A 13187-nucleotide genomic window follows, 5' to 3' on the forward strand; every position below is an offset into this window, starting at 1 on the left:
TACCAGCAGGTTGTACTACTGCACTACTGTTGCTGCTTAGACTCTCATAAACAACACCATGATCATTAACAGCAAGCACAGGAGGATCTCTCAGATCATACACAACAGGTTCTTCATATAAAACTGTGGCTAATTTTTCCTCACTAACATGAGATGCAGTACTGACAAATGATGTGGCCCTGACTAACAAGTTCAGAACTAAACTGTCCTCATTCTGCTTCTTAATTTGCTACAACTTGATATTTGTGTCTATCAAATCTAGGGCATGCTCTCTCTGCACTCCTATGCATGTATTCCTCATGTGGTACAATTCATCACTGAAGTTAAATCCTTGTGTTCGCATCAGTGCATACAAATTCAAATATGTGACATCTGAGTTGCATATCTTCCTATCCAAATTATGGTGAGCATCGAAGTGAATCCTAACATCCCAAACAGCATCATCCAAACTACAATGGACAGCAAAATTTCAGTAAACCTGACCCTAGCCCGAATCATGGCACAAATGAGAGAGTAGAGAGGGAGAGGACAGAGCACTTACAGTACGCCACCCAATCCATGACTCCAGTGATGGCTCGTGGTAGGGTTGGCCACCCATATCTCAGCCAGCCGCAGTCGCTGCTCCATGGACAGCGGCGCCTCCATGCCCTCGCCGTCGTCGCTGTAGTAAGCAGACGAACTGGACTCCTCGCCGTCGACTTCGATTCCTCTGTGCGCATCGCTCCCGAGTCCGGGGAGGTCTCCGTACCCGCCCACAACGCCACCGCTGCTCCGGCCACCGCGACCGCCGCCGCCGCCGCCGCCCGGACTAGCCATCGCGAGGAGAGGGAGAGGGAGAGGAGAGAACTGCTAGGGTTAGACCGAGCCAAGACCGACCGAGCCATAGACCGGCCGAGCCACCCGAGCGACGCACCGGTTCGGCGGCTTGTGAACTGACTGGTGGGGCCGGGTTGTCAGATACAGCGTCAATACAGAGTTATACGCGGTTTAGCCCGTATTGCAACGACCAGCCTCAACCGTGGTACTGACTTGTAAAAAATCTAAATAGTGGTACTGATACGTTACAACTGCCCCAAGTGTGGTACTTCCCTGCAATTAACCCTGTACATGTGTACGTGTGTCCGTCATCTCCGGCAGGCGGCAGAAAGATGAACTCCTCCCGCTCGCGCGCTCCAGTGCTCAACAGACGAAAGCCGGCGGGCCGGGGCTCGATGGTCGATGTGGGTCGATCAGGACGTGATTTTGGCGCGGGAGTAGGCCTGCTGCTGGTAGCCGCCGGCGTGCACGCGGTGCGACGAGGAGTGCGAGTGCGCCGCCTCCCGGTCGACGAGCGCGCGCAGGCGGAGGAACTCGTCGACGGAGCAGGGCAGCCAGAGCGGGCCGGCCGAGCTGTAGCCGTACGTGTCCCGGGCTGCTTCCAGCAGGCGCTGGAAGAGCGGGTGGTAGAGGTAGGCGATGGGGATGACGAACCGCCGGAACCCGTCGCCCTGCTGCTCCGCCTGGGCCTGGCCGACCCGCACCGCCAGCCACCCCTTCTTCACCTTCCCCCTCTTCTCCGCCTGGTCCCCTTGCATGATGACGGCACCTCCCTCGCCGGCGGTCCAACTGCAGCCGCGCTCTCGCCGTCGCTGCCGCCGGGAAGCTACTTGCTGCAGGATAGCTAGCTAGAGGCCTAGAGCCGAGCGAGAGGTGTGCGTGTGTCGGTGTGCTTCGCGGCACTCGCGGTGGTTTTTATAGGACTGCTTCTGCTTGGCTCGTGCGGGCCGGGAGGGGATTAGATTAGAAGATTAAGCCGGCGGTGCGTGGCGCACCCGTGCGCCGCTGCCGGTACGTACGGCGTCCTTTGCTACGGAACCCGGCCGGCCTTGGGGCTTCGTGTCGGGTTGGGACGGCGGGTGATGGATCGTATGCGTCGCTGACACACCGGCCCGTCGGAATAATCTGGTTAATGCGTCGGGGTCGCTGGCCGTACTGGGTGATCGTCGCGTGCGCGTCAGGCCTCAGTTGCGGTGAGGGTGGAGCCGGCCGTGAGAGTGGAAGGTGGAGGGATGGCTACAGTGAGGAGGGGGCACGCTATCGCCGGGCCCGTCCGACGGGTGGTGCAGGTCGTACGTACGTCGTCCTTTGGTCATGGCGCGCATGGCCCACGACGGCGGAGTAGCAGTGGCAGGTGGAATACTCTTGTTCTTCTGAGTTGTGCGAGTGGGCGTATTGGCCTGTTGCTGTACGTGACTGCTGCCCCACGGACAGAGGAGATGTTGATGCATGGGGGCAATTAATTGGTCGGGCTCTCGTCTAGCTTTGCTCATCGCCGAATTGTTGGATCGTAGCTGTTGGAGTGACCCTCTGACCGGGTTAAGTTCTGGTAGTTTTTATTCGGATTTGGTGACTGTTTAGGCATACATGGTTTATCTCTCGTGGGCATCGTGTCATCATGATGAGGAGTAGGATGTACTTCCTTTTTGTCTGGTAGACATGCTACGTGTATAAACGTAGCTTGTTTCTACTACTATTAAGAAAAGGAGGGTAGGGTAGGGATTGTTGTTTCTCAAGCCCATCGTGCTATCGTGAGTATGTTGTCGTTTTGGTTTGTAGGGCTTTTTTTTGCGGGTGATTGGTTTGTAGGGCTTGCTGCATCAAACAAACCTTGAAAAGGAAAGTTACCCCGGCGGCCTTTTTTTTTGAACACAGTACAAACGCAAGCGCTCATATACACGCGCATATACTTACCCCTATGAACGCACACACGCACACCATATCCCTATGAGCACCTCCGAAAGACTGAGCCGGTATATCATCTTGAAATTTACGAAGTCACCGTAGGCACCTCGTCGTCGACGGGAACGTCTCCGCCCACTGAATGCGCATCGCCGGAAATCCTGAAATAAATCCAGAAATAAATAAAAGCACCAGGACTTGAACCCTGGTGGGCTGGGGATACCACAGTCCCCCTAACCATCCAACCACAGGTTGGTTCGCACCCCCGATGGCCTCTGCGTCAGAATGATTACAATTAAGCAAAAGATCCAAACCCGGTCTGAGATTCAGTATAAGTTTCAAAAAGAGGCAAAATAAATGATAAAGTGATAAAAGAGTTACCACAACCAGCGAAAATGGGTCAAGATGATTAAACACCTAGCTTATTTTTAGACCGCCATCCAAACCGGTTGTAAGTATCCCGCGCTACCATCTCCCAACCGTTGCACCCAATAGTCATATGCTTCTTGGCTTCCGCATGACTGAGTAATGGTCACGTACGAATCCAAGGAGTGGCTCTGTATATAGCCTGCAAAATTTTTATAAGAGTTTGTCTGTTAAAAATCATGACATTTCTGCAGTTCCATATAGTCCAAAGTAATGCACATACTCCTATCCAAATATGTCATGCAGTACTTAGCTCCACTCCAACTAGCCACGTCCCAAATAACGTGTTAGTACTAGTTAGAGGGCCAATATTAAAGGCTACACGCCATAAAAGTTTGGCAAGAGGATATTTGAGAAAGAGGTGTTTTATGGTTTCTTCTTGATCACAAAAGCAACATCGTTTACAACCCTCCCATCTTCGATTGGCCAAATTATCCTTAATCAGAATCACTTCCTTGTGAACAAACCACATGGAGATTTTAATTCTTAATGGTATTTTAATCTGTCAAATGAAATGATATTAATTCTTAATGGTACCATTCACCTATAATTTCCATTAAATCGTATATGGCTCATCAGAGAGGTGAACGTCCATCGACCTCCCCACAAGATGTCACCAACAGTCCCATCGACCACCTACTAGTGACCTCCTAAACTGTATATTTAAAGGGACATATGTTAATATGGTAGCAATATAAGCTTCCTTATGTCGCACAATATTATAGAGAGAAGCATATTGTGTGGCTAGTGGCGTCTCTGCTAACCCTGTATCTTCCCAGAATCTAGTCATGTTACTGTTCCCAATGATAAATTTAGTCTATGGAAGAAGTCTGCTTTCATCCTCATTAGCCCCTTCTAGAAAGACGGGTCATTGAATCTCATAGTAACCTGGGCCAGGGTCTTCGATTGTAGGTACTTATTCCGCAAAATTTGTACCTGCATTCCTTCGGTCTCAACAGAAAGCATGTACAACCATTTACTGAGAAGGCTCCTATTCTTTACCTCTAAGTTTTCGATCCCTAGCCCACCTTCGTCTTTCGGTCTACAAATAATATTCCAGTTGGTAAGCCTGTATTTTGTCTTGATTTCATCGCATTGCCAGAAAAATCATGATAGATAGAAGTCTAACCTTTTCTGTACGCCTACACACACTTCAAAGAAAGACAATAGGAACATCGGCATGCTTGTTAAAACGGAGTTAATCAAAACAAGCCGCCCACCATGACATAAGCTTACCCTTCCAGCAGCTTAGTTTTTTTTTTCAAATCGATCTTCAATACATTTCCACTCCTTATTGGACAACTTACGATGATGAATTGGTATACCCAAATAGTAGAGACCCCAATTCACATCCAAACAATTGTCTATAAGCATCTTGTTCTTCGTTGACTCTCCCAAAATAAAACAATTCGCTTTTGTTAAAATTGACCTTCAGCCCCGACAATTGCTCGAAAGGCATAGGACTAGCTTCATATTTCTAGCCTTTGCCATATCATGTTCCATGAAAATAATTGTGTCATCTGCGTATTGTAGAATGGACACACAACCATCTACAAGATGGGGTACTAGCCCGCCTACTTGCGCGTCCTCTTTGGCCCGAGCGATAAGAATTGCCACTATGTTGAACAAAATAGGAGACATCAGGTCCCCTTGTCTTAGGCTCTGTTGCGTCCGAAAATAATGACATGTGTCGTCATTTACCTTAATCCCGATGTCGCCTTTTTTAACAAAGGACTAATGCTCACGCGTATGTCGAAGTGGCATGGTGATCTAGGTTGTGATCCCTAGAAGACATCAAAGATTCCAAATCCTATATAGTACAAAACAAGATATTATTTTGGAATGAGAAACAATATCCTTTATTGATACTTCTTGCACTTTTGCCGAAGAGACCCATGACTCGGAAAGGCTCGTCGATGCCTCCACTCCCCAACGCTCTCGCGACCCACCCCATAGATCACCATGGATCCATGCCAGGGCTCAACCTTCTAACCCACACCACCACCCCCTCTCCTACCGCCACGGGCGGTGCCGCCTAAACTGGCACCGATTCGTTCGATCACACAGATTTTTGGCATAATCTCACCCACCTTTCAACTAATTTCCTCTAGAAAATTAAATTCACAAGTGCTACCAAGTCCATTAAAATTAACAACATGGGGTTGAGCATGTTTAAACATCGCTTCCCTCCAATTTCTCAACTCCCAAGTCTTGAAAGACTTTCTCTTGTGCAAAGTTATACTTGGTTAATTTCATTTCGTTTTCAAAACTATCCCACGGCAAGTCTTAGTTGTCTAAACTAAAGAAAACAAAGGCTACAAAATTGTTTAAGCTACTAGAGCAAAACCTTTGTATCAACTATCAAGACTCACTGGTGCGCGTTGGTTCTAAACAAACGGTTTTTAACTCCTTTCCGCGACGGCATTTGGAACCGTCGCCAAGTGAGTGTGGGCGATAGGGTAGTCCTTCCCACACGACCCAGAAACCGTCGGGGATATGCCCTCCTGGCACACACGCTCGGCAAAATGAGGCCGTGTGCGACTGTCGAGCGCTCAAATACGGAAATACGTACAGTAGAGCTAAAAAAATACAATTATACGGTGAAATTGTTTCCGGTCGCAAGTACATCCCACACAGTCAGTCCCCGCTAAACATTTCCATTCGTATGTACATCCCACATAGTCGCTCCAAGGAAAACGTTTCCGTTCACAGGTACATCACACACAATGTTTCCCGTTAAATCGTTTGCGTTCTTAAATGTATAACACACGGTCCGTAGAAGAAACTGTGTGGCAAAGGCTGTCCATGACACACAGTTTTTATGTGGTAAACGTTTGGGCAAGGTGGCCTAACGCAAACAGTTTTCAAGAGAAAGTTGTGTGTGATTGTTCATTGATCCAACACGGTTTATTCCTAGAAAGTGTGTGCATTGCCTGAGGTCATCGCCCACGGTATTTTTTCAATAACCGTTTGCAATAGCAAAACCCAATTAGCAGGCTAATTATCCGATTATTCATAATCCATTTATTAATCTAATTGACATTCATATTAAGCACACAATATATTTCATTTCCATATTAAGGAAGCATAATTTCATAATTGAAATACATCGGAGTACAACATGATATACCTTCAGCACCCAGCTACCCCAACTGCACCAGCAGCAAGTTCCACATGCAACATGTAGAACCTTTCGAAATTAGCATCATAGATGGTATATAGACAGATGCATCTCAGCTGGAAAACTGCTGAAGCGGAAGGCGCATATTGAGCCTTCATTCATGTTGAAGGTCTTTGCAACTTTAGGCCAGTGCCTGTGGATGATTGACCGTCCGTCCTTCGTCCTCTTCAGGAACACTTCAATATTGAACCGTGGGTGTTGTATGAAAACCTTCCTCGCCTCCTGACCATAGAGGTGGTTTGAGAGGTAATCATCAGTGAACTGAAAACAACGATGTGCATAAATATCTTCTATATATTGGAAATGGGGCAAAGGAATAAAAAAGGGCAAGGTATAATAGTTAGTACCATCTTGTATTGAACTAATGTCTTCTTCATTGTGCAGACAAAGATCTTGTTGTTTTTTGTCGCTAATTTCTTTATCCTAACAATCTTTCTGAGTTTCTTGATTTGATTGATATTTATGGACAACTCATTTCCCCATACGCTAAAAGGGTCAAATAGTGGGTAAAAACCTCTGACAGCAGGACCTACATGTGCAATAGAAAATTGTTAAAAACCAAAATATTAGAATGGTTCTGCAATTGCACAATAATGTGCTATTAGAGAACGGACCATGCATGTGCTAACCTCGATTGTAAACCTCAGTGCTTCCCATTGTTTCCCTGTAACACATATAAGGTAGTTAGTCATCAGGTTAAGTAAGGGTTCGCATGCTATCAGTAGAATATGTTGATAAAAAATAAGCACATTGCAGATTCATCAGATTACTTCAAGCCACACGGAAAACCCGTTTACCCAAACCAAGCATGATTAAGAACTAGGAAATATATCACTTGTATATGTTTCTCATGTATTAAGTGCAACAAATTCGATTTATTCCTCACATGCACAACAATACAAAATTCTACCCATGACAATTGGACATCGCATTACAGAATTGAACCAAGCAGTTAACTAAACACCACAACAAATGAACCAAACATTAACTGAGCACCACATTGCACAATATAACATACTCCTAATAGAAGATCAGACAGTTAACCAAATAGTTAACTACAGCCAATTGTAGCAATTGTATTTGTTTTTCATGTATTTACTATAGCCAAATTCAATTTATTCCTCACATGGTATGCAATAACAGAATGCACCCACAACTATTGAACATCGCATTGTAGAATTGAACCAAACAATTAACTAAACACCACAACACAAATGAACCACACGTTAACTGAGCACCACATTGCACAATGTATAACCAAACCAAGCATGCTTGACAACTTGGAAATATAGCAATTGTATTCGTTTCTCATGTATTTTTAAATATAAATTCGATTTATTTCTCACATGGAAGACAATACAAAATTGCAGCGTGAAGAATTGAACATCACATTTGCAGAATTGAACCAAACAGTTAACTGAAGACGACAACTAATTAACAAAACAGTTAATAAGTGAGCACCACACTGCATGACATATAGAACATATACACTAGAGCAACAGATTGCATGGTAAAATTAGATAGCACAATTCACTAGAATTTGTGAAGGAAGGGCAGGAGCAGCACACGCAACGGGTAAACCGAGCATGCTTAACCGGCGTAGCTAGCAAATGGAAAGGTTCTCCTCCAAGATCTGGGGGTTGGCACGAATGGCAGCCATCGCGACCTCATCCACGCATGCGGCCGCGATTTGCTTCTCCGCTACCAAATGCTCCTTGAGATCCTGGCTATACTGCGTGCACCATGGCTTAGGCCGGTGCTTATTTGGTGGAGGGGTCGGCGATTTGGGTGGAAGGTGCCGCGCTCGCACCGGCGGTCGGGGCATGTGAGATGTGGAAGGAGGAGGAGGATGGGGGTCGGGTGTGGATTACCTGCCTGGATAGTCGAGGCCGAGCAGCGTGAAGGAGGGTCGCCGACGAGGAGGCGGTGCTACAAGTAAGGAGTGAAGGTTTCAACTTGGAAAGGAAGGCGGAAAGAGGGGGAATGTGGCTTTTGGTAAGTGGGAGGGGGCGGGGAGGTAGATATTTCCGCGGAAGCCGAAAATTTGGAATCGCTTCAGCCAAAAAACTGGCGCGCAAAGTGTCATCAGATAGAGTCCCTTATTCAGAACTTTGTACGATATGTGGACATCACAACTGATTCAGATAGCTTAACCTATGTGTGATGAGTTTGAACGTCAAAAGTTTTGGTTCGAATTTCCATGGTTACAGTGGTCATCCACGTCATTGCATAATTTGGGTACACAAAGGAGACTACAACACACCCACACTTCTTAATCGAGCAAGTTCAGCAATTAAACAGAGCTAGCTGACCTACACATTACTCTAACAAATTAAAGACCGGCGCTCTTAACTAAACAAAACAAAGAGTACTACTACGGCTGGTGCTCGTTGATCTCCACCGCCGCCTCCATGTCCAGCTCGCGCCCGACGGTCTCCTGGGGAAGGGGCTCCATGGCATCCATCACACCATACTCGGCAAGCATCTCGCCATCCGCGTCCGCCATCTCTTTGGAAAAGGCCGTCACGAGCTTGGCGTGGGCGGACGCGATCTGGGCTTGGATGGGCTCCATCGTCGCAAGGTATGCGGCGGAGGAACAGATGGCTGCTCGAACGCTCTCGGCGATTGCCAGCTCTTCGGCTGTGTGTTGCCGACCGTTGTCGGAGAAGCTTCATTCAATTTGTGCGGTGACCACGAGGAGCTAGGCGTGGGCGGCCTCGACATGGTCGTGGGCGGCCTCCATCAGGGCTAATGTCGCCGCTGCGGAACGGACAGCTGCTGTGCCGCTCTCGCCATTTGCTATCCCCGAGGTAGATGTTGCTGCCGCCACCTGAGAAGCAACAGCGGCCGTTTGGGCTGCCTTTGCCGCCCGGTCGCAGAATGCGGCCGCGCTCATGCACCTTGTTAGCACGCGCATGGCGGTTGCAGCCGCGCTCTCGCCGTAGTGGGCCACCGAAGTTGCCCTCACGATGCGGGTCCACGTGCCCATCTTTCACCGTCGACGATTAAACAGTGAAATGATATTTGGGGAGCGAGCCAGTGTGCTTGAGACGCCGTCTGTGGACTGTAGCCGACGCACCTTCTCGCATAAGCCATAGGCGTACTATACACCGACGGTGCTCCAGGATATTTTGTGCCGCATCTCACACGGTTGCTGATAATAAACTGTGTGCGATCTACTTGATTTGAATTACATAATGGGGTCACAGCGGCAATGGACGGTGTTTGAATTGCTAGACCTTTTAACTGGAGTGAACATGCAACTATATGTGTGTCCTAAAAGAATTGGAATTATTCAGGGTTCGTTTGAACATTTTATACATTAAATTGGTTTTCTAGCCATTTCAAGTGCACAATTCAAATTTGAACTACATGCACATGCTCCGGTGCATATAAATTGGTTGAAAAATCAAATTTGTGTCCTTGGGTGCATGCTTAGGTCCTATGCAAGAAATGGGAATGAAATTCAAACACCAGGGCACCGTTGATTGCCGGCAAAACATTGAGATGCCTGGTTTTTAAATTCTAATAAATCCAAAACTCGTCTGAAATTCATGAAACTTGGCATGCTATCATGGAGCGGCATCAACATGTCGTGGTAATTTTTTTGTCCCATTTGGGGCAGGTTTGGATATATGTTTCTCACAAACCAGAGCTTCTCACAACAAGCATGATGGTTTCGGTAGGGAACGTCCCACCTTTGGGGACGAAACGATATCCATTGCCTCTTCTTGCTTTCAAATTTTTTCTCGTGTCAACATAGAACAACAGGAGTGTTGTGTGAATTTTTGTGATTTTTCGGGGTTCGGTTGGACATTTTTATGCATTAACTGAGTTTTCAATGCATTTATGTGCATAATTCAAATTTGAACTACATGCACATGCTCCAGTGCATATAAATTGGTTGAAAAATCAAATATATGTCCTTGGGTGCATGCTTAGGTCCCATGCAAGAAATGGGAATGAATTTAAACACCAGGGCACCGTTGATTGCCGGCAAAACATTGAGATGCCTGGTTTTTAAATTCTAGTAAATCCAAAACTCGTCTGAAATTCATGAAACTTGGCATTCTATCATGGAATGGCACCCGACATGTTGTGGTATTTTTCGTGTCCATTTTGAGAGAAGGCGCACTCGGATAATGACAGCCAATAAAGGCATTTTGAAAAAATAGCTTCCACTGTAATATCTCAAACGTTTGTAGAATTCAAACCGTGTGCGTTCTGTTAACCATTCACATGACGCCGCGTGTCTTGGTTTTAATGGCTGTAGGAGGTGCCGTGCGGACATCTGCTTGACCTTGATTGAACGGGAGGCGTGCGAGCACCGTCCGGTGCGCAGGCTGACCGAGAGGCGTGCAAGCTGTCCTCGAATGCGTAGGCTCACCGGGAAGCGTGCGAGCTGTAAGCGGGCCCTTTGACTTCCATGGCCGCCCGCCTTGCTCGCATCCTCTCCATTAATGGCGCCCAAGCCGCAGTTTAATTCGCCTTTTAAATATAAAATACTCATCGCAAACGTTTTAGTTAGAACACCCGTATGCAAACCGACAGCTTCCCCAGGAAGCCAAGAGAAAATGTGCCGAGCGGAATTTCTGGAGCTCTTGATCGCAAACGTTTTAGATAGAACACCCGTATGCAAAGTGAGAGCAGCGTAGGATTTGTGCATCCCTTAAACGCAAACGGTTGTTTTGGATGTCCCGTGTGCAACCACGTAGAAACAATTTGGTAAGATTTGTCAATCCTTGTAACACTACGATTTGTCAAAATATGAAACTAAAAATCACTTGCAGTATCTAATTTTTGCTACTAAAATTTAGTAATTAAGTATAGATTTCATTCATAGATTAAGCGGTCGTTCTTAATTTATACAAATAGTTCAACTCGACAGCTGAACCGACCAAACTTTTTCCCAATTGTTGCCAACCACGTACTGAAATCGCTAGTTCAACTATATATACTAGCTAATTTTAAGTACGTTGTACAGTTCCACCACATCTATAGTCAGATGAACTGAACAAAATAGCCCCTAAATACTACTCTTACTACTACTACTACTGCGAAAGGGCTTTGTACTACTTCTGGCTTCCTCTCCTCTACCAAGCGCGCTCAGTAAGAGGCGGAGGAGGAGGAGCCTACCGACGAGCTGGGCAACCGCAATACGGTGCCTGCCGTTGTTGCAGCTTCAGCAACGCTCACCTCGAACGCCCTCTGCCGCTCCAGACGACCCCTCTCGAAGCGGTGACTCTCCTCGTAGATCTCTATATTCCTCGCCTCTGAGGCGGCGTGTGCCGCGGCCACGGCTGCGGTAAGGCTCTTTGCGTGCTCGATGAGGCGCTCCTCCTCCTCCCGCAGGAACTCGGTGTAGCGCGCAAGGTCGCTGACGCACGTGCGGGCATTCATCTCCGCCTCCCGCCTTCGGGCGGTGGTGGCGGAGCGGGTGATGACCCCGGCGGTCGACGGTGGGCTGGCGGCCACGGCGGCCGACGACGGGGTGGCGGCCACGAACACCACCTCCCGCCTTCGTTCAGCAGTGGTGGAGCGGGTGACGGCCACAGTGGCCACCATTGGGGTGGCGGCCACGACGGCCACCTCCCGCCTTCGGGCCACGGCGGCGGAGCGGGCGGTGGCCCTGGCTTTCGACATTGGTGTGGCGGCAACGGCGGCCGGCAACAGCTGTCGACGGGCACGGGCGGCGGAGCATGTGTTGGGTGTTCCGCGCACACCCAACAGGGACGCCACGCGCACTACACTACGTCGGGGACTGCGCCGCTGCCGCGGTGTAGCCTCCCAGCTGGAGCTATCCTTTGATGATGGCGGAGTGGCTGAGCGACGACGGCGGACCGGTGCCATTGGCGATTGTGGGAGAAGCAGGCGAGATAAGCTACAGGGAGGGAGGGGAAAATGCGACGCAAGACTCGCCGGCCGTGAGGGTTTATATAGCAGGCCGGTAAGCATTGGGATTTTGGGGGATTTCACCGAGTCGGGCGGGAAGTTTGCGCGGGAACCTGCGAGGTTGCGCGGGAACGGGCTCACCGACGATTCATTGGCGCCACCGTTTGGCCAAAAGAACGCCCCTGCTCGCTGCGCAAGCTTGCGCTGTAAGCCGTCTGCAGCAGCGGGGTGACAAGACGTGCGAGAGGAGGACGAAAGGCCATGTACACATACGGTTAATAAAAAATGTTTGCGATTTAATTACCTACTATACCACCGTCCTGGTTTATAAGTATGATTTAACTAATAAAATACGAATGCATATCGCCAAAGATTATATAGTTGGATTTGTATTTGAACATATTTTCCAATTATTTAATTTTTAAAACATGCATTAACATTATGTTGGTTAAATTTGAGGGCAAAGTATGGCACAAAATATAAAGGAACTGTCGGCCGGCTTGTAGGCGACCATTTCCTTCGTGTTCAACTGCTCTATGCGTTTGGTTGCTTGCGGTTCAGGCGGCCGCGGCGCGCTCTGCTCGCGTCCCGCTGCACGCGCTCTACTCTCGCGTCCCTCCGGGTGCTCTGCCCACGTCCCTCCACGCGCGCTGCCAGTGTTTGGGGCTGGCGCACGATCATGCACGTTCGTGTGCGAGCGGTTGCGCCGGGCGCGGCACGGCGATGCAGTTACCCGCTGCAAAAACTGCCATGCGGACGGGCCGAGAATCCACGCCGCCCGACCCCCTTTTATTCCTACGGCCATTTACCTTCATCTCTCGTATCACACGACACAATAAGCACACCCACGAGGACACATACAGAGAGGACATCGAGCGGTTCCAAAGGCACTCCCCGTGGCTCCAATGGCGCTCCAAGCGGCCGCTGACGACAACGGCGGGCAGTTCACCACACATCACGTAGTGGACAC

The 13187-nt window shown here is 48.5% G+C and overlaps 1 protein-coding gene across 1 annotated transcript; it reads right to left on the reverse strand.

The window, feature by feature from the left end:
• Nucleotides 1-223: 223 nt before the first annotated feature.
• LOC109735634 (auxin-responsive protein SAUR32-like) lies at nt 224-1733 on the reverse strand. Its single transcript, XM_045229458.2, has one exon. It carries the CDS (start codon nt 1572-1574, stop codon nt 1230-1232), a length of 345 nt encoding a protein of 114 aa, XP_045085393.1. The 5' UTR covers nt 1575-1733; the 3' UTR covers nt 224-1229.
• Between the last annotated feature and the right edge of the window lie 11454 nt (nt 1734-13187).

The sequence above is a fragment of the Aegilops tauschii genome, chromosome 6 (assembly GCF_002575655.3).
Source record: "Aegilops tauschii subsp. strangulata cultivar AL8/78 chromosome 6, Aet v6.0, whole genome shotgun sequence".
In the NCBI taxonomy this organism is placed as follows: Eukaryota; Viridiplantae; Streptophyta; class Magnoliopsida; order Poales; family Poaceae; genus Aegilops; species Aegilops tauschii.